Genomic DNA, 15,737 nt, shown 5'->3' on the forward strand with positions numbered 1-15,737 from the left:
AATGGTCCATGTTCAATCCTTAATTTAGGGAAATAATTTCACTGATTCTAATATTAGCCAGTCTCCAAACTTACCTATCTGTAACTGGAAATCTGACAAATTTTGAATAAAATATTCATATATATATATAGTTTTCTGGTTTAATTTTAGTTCAGATGTTCAGAATACTTGAAGATAATGAAGGAATAATCAATCTTCAGATTCTAAATGATAGTTACTTTAATGTACTTCAAAATGTACTTGAATTCTTAAATTAGGCCAAGTGCAGTGGCTTACACCTGTAATCACAATACTTTAGAAGGTTAAGGTAGGCAAACTGCCTGAGCCCAGAAGTTTGAAACCAGCCTGGACAACATAGTGAAATCTCATCTCTACAAAAAATAAACAGAATTAGCTGGGCATGGTGGCACATGCCTGTAATCCCAGTTACTTGAGAGGTGAGGTGGGAGAACTGCTTGGGCCTGGGAGGCTGAGGCTACAGTGAGCTGTGATCACGCCACTGCACTCCAACTTGGGTGGCAGAGCAAGACCCTGTCCCAAATAAATGAATAAATAAAGTTAAATAAGCATGCTTTATTTAAACTGACATATAGGTATTAGATTTCTTAAGATTCTTTTAGCAGTGGTAAAACAGTGATAAGCCAGTCTATACCACTCACTTTAAGTTTCCTATTAAATAACATATTAAATAACATCTAGCCAAAATCATTTTTCTTAACTTCCCTCTAATTCGGCAAAGCTTTTTATAATGTCCCATTCTTATGCCTCTGTACTATGTTAATCCTTACACCTCATACCCTCCTCTTTTCCTACATAAAACTATGACTATTTTTCTTGACTAATTCTTCCTCTACCTGTGCAACTTAATCAGTTCTTTAATGCACAGATATTCAAGTTGCAATGCACTACTTGTAATGCTGCTTCTGTAGTTATCTAGTATATGGATAATTTGTATCCCAACTATAACGAGAATTTTAAAACTGTAAAACTTCTTTTATGCATTACCCTAAGCATCTACTACTGTGTTATGAATGCAGATGTCAAACAGTGGAAATAAACATGCATCAAAACAGAATACTTGTCAAAAACCCAATCTGAAGAATATTGTCTATTTGTTGATTTTATTAAAAAATTATGGCCTAGCGTAGTGTCTCACCCCTATAATCTCAACACTTTGGGGAGGATGAGGTATGTAGATCACTTGAGCAGGAATTCGAGACAAGTCTGGGCAACACCAGAAATCCTGTCTCTACAAAAAAAAAAAAAAAAAAAAAAAAATTAGGTTGGTGCAGAAGTTAGCCAGGCCCAGTGGCACACACCTGTAGTCTCAGCTACTCAGGGAAGCTGAGGTGGGCGGATTACCTGTGCCTGGGAAGGCTGAGGCTGCAGTGAGTAGTGATAGTGCCACTGTACTCCAGCCTGGGCAACAGAGTGAGACCCTGTCTCAAAAACAAAAAATAAAAATAATTGCTTTTAAAAAAAGTTGTATCTGAAAGAAAATACTCAGTTGTTAATTGCTTAAACAATTTTTTCCTGGCCAGGCACGCCTGTAATCCCAGCACTTTGGGAGGCCAAGGCAGGCAGATCACCTGAGGTCAGGAGTTTGAGACCAGCCTGGGCAACATGGTGAAACCCCATTTCTACAAAAAATACAAAAATTAGCCAGGTGTGATGGTGCACACCTGTAATCCCAGCTACTCAAGGAGGCTGAGGCACAAGAATCACTTGAACCTGACAGGCGGAGGTTGCAGTGGAGCCGACATTGTGGCACTGCAGTCCAGTCTGGGCAAACAAGCATACCTGCATACAAGCAAGCATGCAACCAAGTTGCATAAAGTAAGTTTCTGAACAAGTAAAACAAAAGCGGTAACTTTGCTGAAGGCTACAAAGGCATACTGAGAAAAGTACTTTTCTACATTCTTTCTTTTACCTGATGATAAAATCCAGCTTGAGCCATGGGATCTGGTTGTGCCCACCTATAGCCTACATGAGGCCATGAGGTAAATGTCTCCCGTCTGTTAGCTTCACTATACATCAGTGATCTAAAAGTAAACATACTTTATGTAATTGAAGTTAGGCATCAAATCACAGTGAAACTTCTATTTAACAATGCAGAAAATAATTTTACTGGGTTATCAACAAAAACTGCAAATGGTCTGATGAGCAAGTTCAATATTTTACTTTAAACTAAAAATGATAATTTTTAGGAATTTCCCTTAAACAGAAAGGGAAGGAGAAAACCTGATTGGTGGCTGCAGCTGATAAACAATTCTAGGGGTAGATTACATACGTTTTCATATTAAAATACACCAGCTCACCAAGAGTCAAAGTATAACAGAAAGTACCAGAGTAATATATATATATATTTTTTTGAGACAGTCTTGCTCTGTTGCCCAGGCTGGAGTGCAGTGGTGTGATCTCGGTTCACTGCAAACTCCACCTCCTGGGTTCACGCCATTCTCCTGCCTCAGCCTCCCAAGTAGCTGGGACTACAGGCACCCGCCACCATGCCCAGCTAATTTTTTTTGTATTTTTCAGTAGAGATGGGGTTTCACCATGTTAGCCAGGATGGTCTCGATCTCCCGACCTCGTGATCCGCCCGTCTCGGCCTCCCAAAGTGCTGAGATTACAGGCGTGAGCCACTGCACCCGGCCCAGAGTAATTTTTTAAAGGACCATAGTAAACTTTAGAAGAGTCCAAAAGATTTTAAGAATCTTAAAAGAATTAAAAGAATTTTAAGAAAGGATAAGCCAAGTTTATTCATCCTAACATAAAATTACAACTGATAACAGAAAGAAAAAGTGGTAAAGGTCATGACAAAGAAAACAGGAAAATACTCTTCTAAATTCTTCCCTTAAATTAGCACATGATTTTCTATAAAATTGTTAGTAACTTCAGGTTCACCAATAGTTGTATTCAAGTTTTTAAACAAATAGCTGTTGGGTTAGAAAAGCATTCTCAGTTTCATGTTATATATGTCTTTAGGATCAGCCTTAGAACAGAAGACCTATCTCATTTCGTTATACTACCCAACAAAACAGCAGTAGCATCCAATAGACCTAACTCAAACCTTCCACAGACCTAAGTTCATCAAAGCCTTCATAGGCTCCTAGATTCATTTTTAATGAAACAAACACCACAGTCTATATCAAAATTAATATTTTGGGACATTTTAACACCTCTAAAAATATTGAATATCCTATCTAATGGCTGCATTTCCTAAAATAGAACATTTACCACAGCTTGCACTGATTTCTTTAGAAACACTGCAACTGTTTGCAAAGAAAATAGCTCTGCAGAGCTGACTCTTTTATAATCTCAAAATAGGCATAGATCTCAGACAAGAAGCACTTGTTCTAATTACGTATTTTTCCTTTTTTCTCATCTCAGACACATCCCAAAGAATATTTTAATGACAGCCATAGGACATATCACCAGATAATCTGATTAAAAATGATAGTCTGCATTTTGCCCATGAGATTACTCCTACAGAATATAAAAATTTTCCCCAATTGTTAATACAACTAATAAAAGTTATATATGTAACAACAAAATCACTTAACAAAAAGATGGCAAGTGATTAAGCAAAAATCAGTTTACCGAAAGATAAATTAATAAATATTGCTACTGAACTAGAAGAGTCATACTAAAAATAATAGAAGTTTAAAATGAATTCATTCAGTAGTGCCTTTGATAACATCAGCACATACTATTTATAAATGTACTTCAGAAAGATGCTTAGGAAATTACAACTCACATCCAATGGAAATGTAAAAATATAAATACTACAGCTGGGCACAGTGGCTCACACCTGTAATCCCAGCACTCCAGGAGGCCAAGACGGGTAGCTCACCTTGAGGTCAGGTTCGAGACCAGCCTGGCCAACATGGTGAAACCCTGTCTCTACTAAAAATACAAAAAATTAGCCAGGCATGCCAGGTGCAGTGGCTCACGCCTGTAATCCCAGCACTTTGGGAGGCCAAGGCAGGCAGATCATGAGGTCAGGAGATCGAGACCATCCTGGCTAACATGGCAAAACCCCATTTCTACTAAAAATACAAAAAATTAGCTGGTCATGGTGGCAGGCGCCTGTAGTCCCAGCTACTCCGGAGGCTGAGGCAGGAGAACGGCGTGAACATGGGAGGCGGAACTTGCAGTGAGCCGAGATCGTGCCACTGCACTCCAGCCTGGGTGACAGAGCGAGACTCTGTCTCAAAACATAAAAAAAAAAAAGAAAATTTCGCTGGGCACAGTGGCTCATGCCTATAATTCCAGAACTTTGGGAGGCCAAGGAGGACAGATCACCTGAGGTAGGGAGTTCGAGACCAGCCTGACCATGGAGAAACCATGTCTCTACTAAAAATACAAAATTAGCCGGGCATGGTGGCGCATGCCTGTAATCCCAGATACTAGGGAGGCTGAGGCAGGAGAATCACTTGAACCTGGGAGGCAGAGGTTGCAGTGAGCCGAAATCGTGCCATTGCACTCCAATCTGGGCAACAAGAGGGAAACTCTATCTCAAAAAAAAAAAAAAAAAAAAAATTAGCCAGGCATGGTGGTGGACACTTATAATTCCAGCTACTCAAGAGGCTGAAGCAGGAGAATCTCTTGAACCTGGGAGGCGGAGGTTTCAGTGAACCGAGATCGCACCATTACACTCCAGCCTGGGCAACAAGAGTGAAACTCCGTCTCAAAAATAAATAAATAAATACTAAATGAGAAGGCAAACAAAAATCTAATCAAAATTGCTGGGTGTTATATTTCAGTATTGCATTTCTAAACCTCAGTACTTTTAGTAAAAATCTCAATGCCATTTCAAATAGCAAATCATTTAAGTTTTTAAATGAATGTGGTACTGGCTTTCTAATTAAACAAAATAGGCATTCAAAAAAAACTCTAACAAAGAAAATGGGCCGGGCACGGTGGCTCACGCCTGTAATCCCAGCACTTTGGGAGGCCGAGGCGGGTGGATCACGAGGTCAGGAGATCGAGACTATCCTGGCTAACATGGTGAAACCCCGTCTCTACTAAAAATACAAAAAACTAGCCGGGTGTGGTGGCTGGCACCTGTAGTCTCAGCTACTTGGGAGGCTGAGGCGGGAGAATGGCATGAACCCGGGAGGCGGAGCTTGCAGTGAGCCGAGATCACGCCACTGCACTCCAGCCTGGGAGACACAGCGAGACTCCGTCTCAAAAAAAAAAAAAAAAAAAAAAGAAAATGATGGTTTAGGTATGATTTTTGTAATACTGTTTAAATCTAGTGCAAGCAGCATAAAAAAATGTTAACTCAAAATTATTCTTATTATTTTTTAAACTCTTTTTTTTTTTTTCATTGTAAAATGATAGCACTTTCCTTATACTCACCTTTGGGCATGATAAGTTAGGCAAAATTTATCTCAAAGGTCACGAAATGTCATCAATGGAAAAACAGTTATTATTCACTGAATAATTATAATAATTTTAACTAAAATATTTACTAAGCAAGTACTAAACTGGAATTTTCAAAACGCGGCTTATAACCCCTTCAAATACTTTTAGTGTACTAAAAAATAGTGTTTAAAAATAGCAATTCAAGCAGTAGTTTACTTTAAACCTGGTTTTTAGATTCTAATTCATATTGAATTTTTTTTATTTCAAAATGAGGCTAGAAATTTTGAAATTTTTAAAAATCATAAGCAGATTTTCTAGTTATTCTTGTTTAATGCAAAAACTAATCAATTACACCTCACTGTCACCTTTCTTTGTAAGCAAGGTTCATACCTGTCTACAGAACGGCCTGGCCCCACTCCGAGTTCGGGACGTGCACTAGGTAAGAGGTAAGACAATCTGTCCATCACTGAGGACGCCACAGGTAAGGCAGCAACATTTTGATTTATTTTCTTGAGTTCATTTACAATGGCACTGGCAATGGACTTCAACACATGATGAGGAAGATGAAATGTAACTGTGGCCCACTGAAAGAAAATGCGAGTATAAGCAAAGGAAAATGTACTCAACAGTTTTAACCAAAATCATAACTTAACCATTATCAAATAAAGAACTACTCACCAGTTTCAAGTCAGTTTTCTTCATTAGCTTATCATTTAAAGTAGAAACTTGCAGTTACAAAAAAATAAAAAAATATCTTACAAGAGTCGAGATATGGAACCAACCTAAGTATCCATCAATGGGCGATTGGGTAAAGAAAATGTGCAGTAAAGACCAGGTGCAGTGGCTCACGCCTGTAATCCCAACACTCTGGGAAGCTTAGGAGGAATTAGTTTTAGTGATCTGGTGACTGCAGTTACTAATCATGTATTGTATATTTCTTTTTTCTTTTTTTTTTACACTCTGTCTCCAGGCTGGAATACTGAGGCGCAATCTCGGTTCACTGCAACCTCTGGCTCCTGGGTTCAAGTGATTCTCCTGCCTCAGCCTCCATGAGTAGCTGGGATTACAGGCATGTGCCACCACGCCTGGCTAATTTTTTTGTATTTTTAGTAAAGACGGGGTTTCACCAGGTTGGTCAGGCTGGTCTCGAACTCCTGACCGGATGATCTGCCCGCCTCGGCCTCCCAGAGTGCTAGGATTACAGGCACGAGCCACCGCCCCCTGGCCCATGTATTGTAAATTTCAAAATTGCTAAAAGGATAGTATACATTCTCACTACAAAGAAATGGTAAGTAGGTGAGTTGATAGATATGTTAATTCACTTAATTTAATCTTTCTATAATATATACATATATTACAACATCACATTATACTCCATAAATAAATACAATTATTTGTCAATGAAAATTTTTTAATTTTTTAAATGAAACCTCAACTACCTACCCTGGATAGTTCAGAACCAAACAGTAACACACGTTCTTATATATATATCACCAAAAATTAAGGACAACTAAAATCATCTGTCATTTTTCCTATTCATCCAGCACAATGTTAAGCACAGAGTAGGCACTCAAATACCTCCATCCATAAGAATATATTTAGACAATTACCATTATTGGAGTATATGAGGATTTAGTTCAGCATAGCAAACGCATGTTTTTGTTGCTATTGTCACCATAATCCAGCAACAGCAAATAAAAACACGGTCTTATAGTCACACATCTGGATTCTGGGCCCAGCTTCGCCATCAACAATATTCGATAAATGTTAGCCATGATTATTTAATATTACAAAAATTACTGAAGTTAGACCACAAAAATGCTAAGTACTATTCTCCCAGAGAAATAAGTCTATAATGTAATTTCATCTTTATATCCTGTCCCCAGTTCACCCATGAATGATTGCTACTCTTGTTTAGTACACTCAAGGCAGACTAGTATATTATTACTTATCTATACAATACTGGAAAAACTTGTGGCCAAAAACATGACTTGAATTGCTAAAAAAAGAAAAACAGAGAGAGAGAGAGAGAGAATAAAAACTTCTAGACCTAATTAATCTGTTCACAGATCACAGCTTTTTATTGAAAGGGAGGATGACACCCCTTGAGAAAGGATCCTACGATACCCCAACTATATACAGTACTGTAAATCATACTCCAAACCTTCCCTCAAAAAGACCTATGGGCATTCACTACAGTGACTGTGCATGGGGGAAAAGATCTTTCAGGCATTACAAAAAAGTAGCACTGAACTGACCTAAAACATCACTGTGGTCCACGAAAGAGGGCACGTAGGATGGTCAAGCGATTAATAAAGTTTTGGCCCAAAGCTGTCTTAGAGAGTTCTATGGGACTGTAAATCATTATTGTATAATAGTGACTTCCCCAGTCCCTGAATGCATAATATAAAACAGGCAACTGAAAACAATCCCCAAATCAGCTCTCTGCTCTTCTCTGTGGACCAGTAATACAGAAAACACCAAGTATAAGCCCCTAGAACTTTCCTTCTCTACAAAGATATTAAACTAAAGCAATGCTACATTCCTGAAGAAATTTTTTAGATTAATGCCACTGTGAAAGACTTGAGGCTGGGCACAGTGCCTTCATACCTATAGTCCTAGCACTTTGTGAAACTGCAGATGGAGGTTCGTTTGAGCCTAAAAGCCTGAGACCATCCTGGTCAACACAGCAAGATCTCATCTCTGCTAAAAAAAAATAATAGCCAGGCGTAATGGCATGCACCTGTCATCCCAGCTACTCAGGAGGCTGAGGTGGGAAAATCACTTGAGCCCAGGAGGGCAAGGCTACAGTAAGCCAAAATCACATCATTGTACTCCAGCCTGAGTGAGAGAGCAAGACCCTGTCTCAGAAAGAAAAAAAAAAGAGAGAGAGAGAGAGACTTAAAAGATACAGAGGTAACCAAATGACCTCGTCCCCTTTACTGGCCTGTTGTAAATTGAAGAATGACTGTGGATGGTAAACTATCAGGTGGTGACTTCAATTTGCAGCTGATTTTCCAGATGAGGTATCTTTATTAAAGCAAATCAACAAATCCCCTGATACCTGGTAGGCAGTTACAGTTCTTTCCAATATGTTTCTATCTTTAGTTTTAAGGACTATCCAAAAAGTCCACTTTCACCTGGCAGGAACAATAATAAATCTTCCCAATATTTCCCTAAGACTACATCTCACGTTCTAGAAATCCTGATCATCATAACATCCTGCAGATCAACATACTGGTCCACTACATCATGACAGCACACTGATTGGTCCAGATGAAGATGAAACAGCAAGGAAATTAAATGCCTTAGTAAGGTGCAAACCAGAGAACAAGAGTCCCCAGAAAAACTCAAGATTCTGTAGCTGTGGTTAAGTTTCAGAGGTCCAGAGGTCTGGTTAGGTCAGTTCCCTCCAAACTGAAAGACAAGTTGCTCCAACTTGTAACACCAACCACAGAAACAAAAGCCACAATATTTAGTGGGCCTACTTGGATTTGGGAGCCAATATTCAGCACACTTCAATGTGTGCTCTAACCCAAGTATCAAGAAATATATAAGGGTGCCAATTTTGAGTAAGGTGCAGAACAAGAAACTCTGCAACAAGACCAGACTGTACTGCAAGATACTCTGCTACTTTTACCTTAAGAGCACTTTCAATGACACTGACACTAGAAGTCCATGGCAAATAATGATGCTGTAAGGAGCCTGTGGCAACCTAACTGGGACAATCACACAGCAGAATACTACGATCTTGGAGCAAAGCCATATTCTCTCATGCAAATGACCATTCTCCTTTTGAAAAACAACTCCTAGTTTCTTACTAGTCCCAGATAGAGATTAATATCTATCTATGAAACTAATGTCTACGAATTCAGAGCTGTCCAGATGCTATCTGACACACCAACCATAATATTGAGCACAAGCAACAAGTATCCTTCATCAAGTGTTTTATAAGAGATCCATCTTGACAAAGTCCAAAAGAAAAAACTGAATAAACAAGTGGCTCAGAATTCAATACCTACTCCCACTATAATGTCTCCTCCTTGTCCTACATCAATAGCTTCATGGGGAACTCCTTATGATGAAATAATATGAGGGGAAAACACTCTTGGTCCTGATTTATAGATGGTTCTGCATGATATGCTAGTGCTACCCTGAAGTGGATGGCTACAGAGTTACAGCCCCAATCACAAGGACAGTGGTGAAGGTAAATCTTCTCAATAGCTAGAACTTCAGTCAGTATATGTGAGTATTCTTGTATGGATTTAGTTGGCCAGAAGTAAAGATCCTCACTAATTAACGGAGAGTTGCTAATTTGTTAGCTAGATGGTCAGGCACTTGGAAGAAACAGGACTAGAAGACCAGCAGCAAGGAGGTCAAAAACAAAGGTCTATGAATAGAACTCCCAGAGGGCAAAAATATTTACGAAATATGTCAATGCACACCAAAAGGCATCCATTTCAGAGGAAATGGGAGAAATTATACACATTATATACATGACAGTAAGCCTCTCTCCAAGGGCACTCCAGTGCTTGCTCAACAGACCTGTGTGCAAACTACCATGGCAAAAGATATGGAGGCTATGCACGGGCCCAAAAATGTAAACTTCCCTGTACAAATACTAACCAGGCTACAGCTGTTGCTGATTGCCTAATCTGCCAAACAGCAGTTAACAAAGTTGGGTGGCCAATATCACGCCATTTCCCAGGGGGAATAGCCAGCCATCTGATGGTAGGTTGATTATACGGGATTCCTAGTCATGGACTAGGCAGCAATTTGTCTTCAACATAACAAATATATATTCTAGGTATGCATTTACCTGTTCTGTCCATAGGCTTCTGCTGTAATATTACACAGTCTATTGCCCGTGGACTGACAGAATGTCATGGTATTGTAGAAAACTTTGCTTCTGATCAAGAAAAGTATTTCAAAGCAAAAAAAAAAAAAAAAAAAAAAAATTTCCCACTGGTCTTACTGTGCATTATCCTGATGAAGTTGGCCTGGCAGAAAAGCTCAATGGTCTACTAAAGACTCATTTTCAACACTAACTGCAAGAAACATGCTGAAAGGTTACAGGGTTCTACCTTACAAGATAAAGCATATGCTCTGATTCAACCAAAAATGTATGACAGTTTCTCTAAGCATGCCCACTGTTATATTTAATAAACCCATTCACAGATTTTTTTTTTAAGCTTTCAGCTCTACAGGTCTTACTCCCAAGGGAGGAATGTTCCTGCAGGGGTACAACAACACTTCCATTGAAGGTGGTGTTGAGATTGCTACCCAGCAACTTTGAGGTCCTCTTGCCACTGAAAAAATAGGCAAAGAAGTACGTTATTCTACTAGTTTGTATGACTGGAACTGACAAGAGGAAAACTGGATTGATGCTAAATAACAGAGGCAAGGAGAACTTACACAGAACCCAGGAGATTCTCTAGGATGCCCCTTAATACTTCCAAGTCCAATAGTAAAGGTGAAGTAACAATTACAACTTAAAATACAGCACCAGCCAGGCTTGGTGGCTCACACCTGTAATCCCAACACTTTGGGAGGCCGAGGCAGTGGATCACCTGAAGTCAGGAGTTCGAGACCAGCCTGGCCAAAGTGGTGAAACCCCGTCTCTACCAAAAATACAAAAAATTAGCCAGGTGTGGTGGTGGGCGCCTATAGTCCAAGCTACTCGGGAGGCTGAGGCAGAAGAATGGCTTGAACCCAGGAGGCGGAGGTTGCAGTGAGCTGAGATCATGCCACTGCATTCCGGCCTGGGTGACAAAGTGAGACTCCATCTCAAAAAATAACATAAAATAAAATAAAAACACAGCACCACGGAGGATTCAGATTCTTCAAGAGTGAAGACGGGTTGCTCCACTACGTAAAGAATCCTGACCAGCTGAGGTGCTGAATGATGATAGAGCTGATAAGAAACAGGTAATAGAAAAAAAAAGAAATTATATTATCTTCTTGACTATTATGCATCCTCTTGACCAATATACCCTCTTGACCATTATAAACTGAGGACTAGGCTGGGCGCAGTGGCTCACACCTATAATCCCACTACTTTGGGAGGCCAAGGTGGGCAGATCACAAGGTCAGGAGTTCAAGACCAGCCTGACCAATATGGTGAAACCCCATCTCTACTAAAAATACAAAAATTAGCCAGGAGTGGTGGCATGTGCCTATAATCCCAGCTACTCAGGAGGCTGAGGCAGGAGAACCACCTGAACCCAGGAGGCAGAGGTTGCAGTGAGCCGAGATCATACCACTGCACTCCAGCCTGGGTGACAGAGAGAGACTCTGTCTAAAAAACAAATTTAAAAAAATTAAATTAAAAAATTAAATAAACTGAGGACTAGGCCACGCGTGGTGGCTCACACCTGTAATCCCAGCATTTTGGGAGGCAAAGTTGGGTTGATCACGAGGTCAGGAGTTCAAGACCAGCCTGACCAACATGGTGAAACCCCACGTCTATTAAAAATGCAAAAATTAGCCAGGCATGGTGGCACGCATCTGTAATCCCAGCTACTCAGGAGGCTGGGGCAGAAGAATTGCTTGAACCCAGGAGGCAGGTTGCAGCGAGCCAAGATTGCGCCACTGCATTCCAGCCTAGGCAACAGAGCAAGACTCTGTCTCCAAAAACAAAAATAAATTTTTTAAAAAGCATAATAGTTCTGTTACATGAAAGTATGAATGGAGATGCTAAGTAGCCAACAGGGTAGACTGTGCCAGTTAAACTGTTGTCTCTGAGTTCCAAATCTACCCTTTAATTCTCTGCTCTATCAGGTTGGGGCTAGGACTCTGCATACTATATTTCCTCTTTTCAACCAGTTTCCTGGCTTTTAGGTTCTGCCAGCAGCAGTATAGGAAGGAAACTGGAAAGAAAGATGAAAGAAGAAAGACTTGCTCCTTCTTATTTACTGGCCACTGCCGTCAGCACTATTTCAGCAAAGGACCTGACGCAGTAGTTGATTCTTCCAGTCTTCAGCATTTTGTTTTGGTTTGGTTCTTTTAGCATTATGAGATCCAGTTTCATAGAGCTCCCTCAGAGATACTACCAACAGTCAAGTAGCATCTCTCTTCAGAGATCTGAGTCCCAGTTTTGCAAGGTCCTCGTCCACGCTCCTGAGCTACCAACTGGGTAGCAGTTCCTAGTACCAGATCCACGGGGCCTATTCTCTTAAGTTTCTAGGTTCTGATAACCCCTAATCTTTGTTCCTCCAGACCTAGGTGAAAACTGCTTCCTATAGTTATCTCTGTTATCTCAAGATATCCTTTTCACTTTTTCAGTTTTCAAACACCAGTTAATTTCTTATAATACATTATTTCTGTTGAAATTCATAGTACAGTTTCTGTTTTCCTAAATAAAATGTCCCATCAATAAAGTAAGGTATAATAAAATCATGATAAATCTACCAAAAAAAAAAAAAAAAAAAAAAAAAAACCTCAATGCAAATATTAAGAAGAACACAGATGATCTCTGAGGGTATGAGAAGATATCCAAGATAAATTCTTGAGTGAAAAAAAGCAAGGTGGCCAGGCTCGGTAGCTCACACCTGTAATCCCAGAATTTTGGGAGGCCGAGGCAGGGGAATCACAAGGTTAGGAGCTCAAGACAAGCCTGGCCAACATAGTGAAACCCCACTTCTACTAAAAATACAAAAATTAGCCAGGCATGGCAGCGTGTGCCTGTAATCCCAGCTACTCAGGAGGCTGAGGAAGAATAGCATGAACCCACGAGGCGGAGGCTGCAGTGAACTGAGATCACACCACATCACTCCAGCCTAGGTTACAGAGCGAGACTCTGTCTCAAAACCAAAAAAAAAAAAAAAGAGCCAGGCGCAGTGGCTCACGCCTGTAATCCCAGCACTCTGGGAGGCCGAGGCGGGCAGATCACCTGAGGTCAGGAGTTCGCAACCTGCCTGACCAACATGGTGAAACCCTGCCTCTGCTAAAAAATACAAAATTAGCCTGGCGTGGTAGCACACACCTGTAATCCCAGTTACTCAGGAGGCTGAGGCAGGAGAATCACTTGAACCCGGGAGGCAGAGGTTGCAGTGAACCGAGATCGTGCCATTGCACTGCAGCCTGGGAAACAAGAGTGAAACCCTGTCTCAAAAGAAAAAATAAAAGGAAAAAAGCAAGGTGTATCACAACACAGTATTGGTATATTTTAGTATAGTTACAACTGTACTTGAGAAGAATCTTTGTAAATGCCCAAGTTACTTATAGGAAAATGGCTTTTACCTTCTACCTTATACCCTTCAATATGGAAGTTTCATATGTAGTATAACTTAGAAAAGGTCTTAAAAGAAAAATATGGAGGAAATCAATAAAAATGTATCCAAGGATTTAATTGAAAGCACCCTCTCTCATATACATCCCAGTATGCCAAAAAATTTCAGAGAAAGCACAAAATGGCTCAATTTCCAAAGACACAGTCCATTCTTATCCAAGCATCCAAGCTCACAACCTAACAAGGAAGCTTCTTTCATCAGCTTCTTGACCAATCCAGGTCTATCAGGCACTAAGGAAGATTTAAGGAAGCATCAGAAAACACAATAAGCAAAATAGTCCCCACAAACTGAAGTTAAGCTTCGATTAAAAAGTTTCAAAGTTTCAACTCTTTTGTTTTTTTGGTAAAAGAGTCTCACTCTATCCCCCAGGCTGGAGTGCAGTGGCGCAATCTCTGCAATCTCGGCTCACTGCAACCTCCGCCTCCCGGGTTCAAGTGACTCTCACACCTCAGCCTCCAAGTAGCTGGGATTACAGGCGCCTGCCACCACACCTGGCTAATTTTAGTATTTTTAGTAGAGACGGGGTTTCGCCATGTTGGCCAGGCTGATCTCAAACTCCTGACCTCAGGTGATGTGCCCACCTCGGCCTCCGAAAGTGCTGGGATTACAGGCGTGAGCCACCATGCCTGGCCAGTTTCAACTTTAAGATGACTTATAAGCACATTTTGCTTTTTAAAAGAAAAACCTAGAATTAGAACATTTCCAAAAGGAGAGGAAACAGCAAAAGAATGGAGGTGTCCATTGTAATATAACCCCAAAAGAGGCAGTCTATTAACTTCTTACCTTGGCAACTTTGTGGTTTGCTGCAGTCTCATGAGATGTATTTTTTAAACCATCTTTGAGCTGTGTGATGAACAAATCATAACCCTCCGTACTAGAAATATCTACCTTTTCTAAACATGCTGATAAGAGCTGCTGTGCCTAAAAAATAAAAAATAAAAAAAAAACAGAAAATTCAACACAAGAACAACAAAAAATTAAATTTAGATCCTCATTCAGATAGTTTAATATGCAATGATTATGATAGGTACTATACTAAACTTACCTTTTAACAAATCTAATTAATTAAACAATAATTTAAAAGCCTGTTATAAAATTAAACGAGATAAAGCAATGTATTCAGTGCAGCAGTACTACATGGTAAAGTTTAAATACAAAGTAGTTATTATAAACCAAATCAAGATAGAAAAATGGACAAGCTGAAACCATAAGCAAAAATAATACAGGAAAAAATCTGAAGAGACAAACTTAAAGTCCTCCAATGAGCTTTAAATACTCAAGTTATACAAAGTCATAATAGAGCACACTAAGTCAGCAAGTAATATGAAAAGGCCCTTTGCGTTGTTATCCACATATTCAATATGAACTTCCGTAATAAAGATATATGTTAATATAAGGTAAAGAGTTTATCTACACTGGGCAAATTAAACCTAAGACCCCATACACTTTAGGGAAGACAGTGACAAACTAATATGATGCAGTAAAGGAAGGCTGGAATGCTGGAAGATCTACAAACAATATTATCCGAACAACAGTTACAGCTGTGAGGAAAGTAAAAAGAGAAAAAAAAAACAGTAGATGTAACAGCAGACAAGGTGGAGGAAGGGATAGAAGTTAAACACTTAGCATTTCACTGTAGTAGGAAAAACACTGACTTGAGAGTTAATAAGTGTTCAAGTATTTTATTGTAATTCTTTAAATCTTTGTTAAACCTGAACATAGTTTGACAGTGTTTTTCGCTGCTGATTATATATCCTGGTATCAGCTGGTTTACATTCCTTAAATTAGGAGGAAAAAATGTTCAATTTTTTCAAATGGTTTTTCAAAGTTTCTACTTGTTCAAATCAAGTAGAACTAATTAATTATCTATCCAAAGATTTTAGACATGCCTCCAGACCCAAATACTCTGATGAGAAAAAGATAGCTTCTCTGTTTGTGGAACTCAAACTTCCAGCAACATGCTTTCAATATTAACATATAATAGACTATATAATAGACTATGTTATATGGCACTAAATGTAAAATTTAAGTGGATATACTTTATTGGATATTTTTTTTGATAACTTTCATAATAAT

General features: G+C 39.5%; 1 protein-coding gene across 34 annotated transcripts in view; it reads right to left on the minus strand.

The window, feature by feature from the left end:
• BIRC6 (baculoviral IAP repeat containing 6) overlaps positions 1-15,737 on the minus strand; it is a 256,711-nt gene that overhangs the window by 218,713 nt on the left and 22,261 nt on the right. For all 34 annotated transcript variants that reach the window (XR_012422503.1, XR_012422504.1, XM_074012019.1 and 31 more), the window contains 3 exons: positions 14,445-14,582; positions 5,761-5,954; positions 1,931-2,042 (listed from right to left, as the gene is read on the minus strand). Coding sequence is in view for 32 of the 34 variants with exons in the window: in XM_074012019.1 (XP_073868120.1) it covers positions 1,931-2,042; positions 5,761-5,954; positions 14,445-14,582 (444 nt within the window). In the remaining 2 variants the exon portion in view is untranslated. The remainder of the gene's footprint in view (positions 1-1,930; positions 2,043-5,760; positions 5,955-14,444; positions 14,583-15,737) is intronic.

The sequence above is a fragment of the Macaca fascicularis genome, chromosome 13 (genome assembly GCF_037993035.2).
Source record: "Macaca fascicularis isolate 582-1 chromosome 13, T2T-MFA8v1.1".
Classification (NCBI taxonomy): Eukaryota; Metazoa; Chordata; class Mammalia; order Primates; family Cercopithecidae; genus Macaca; species Macaca fascicularis.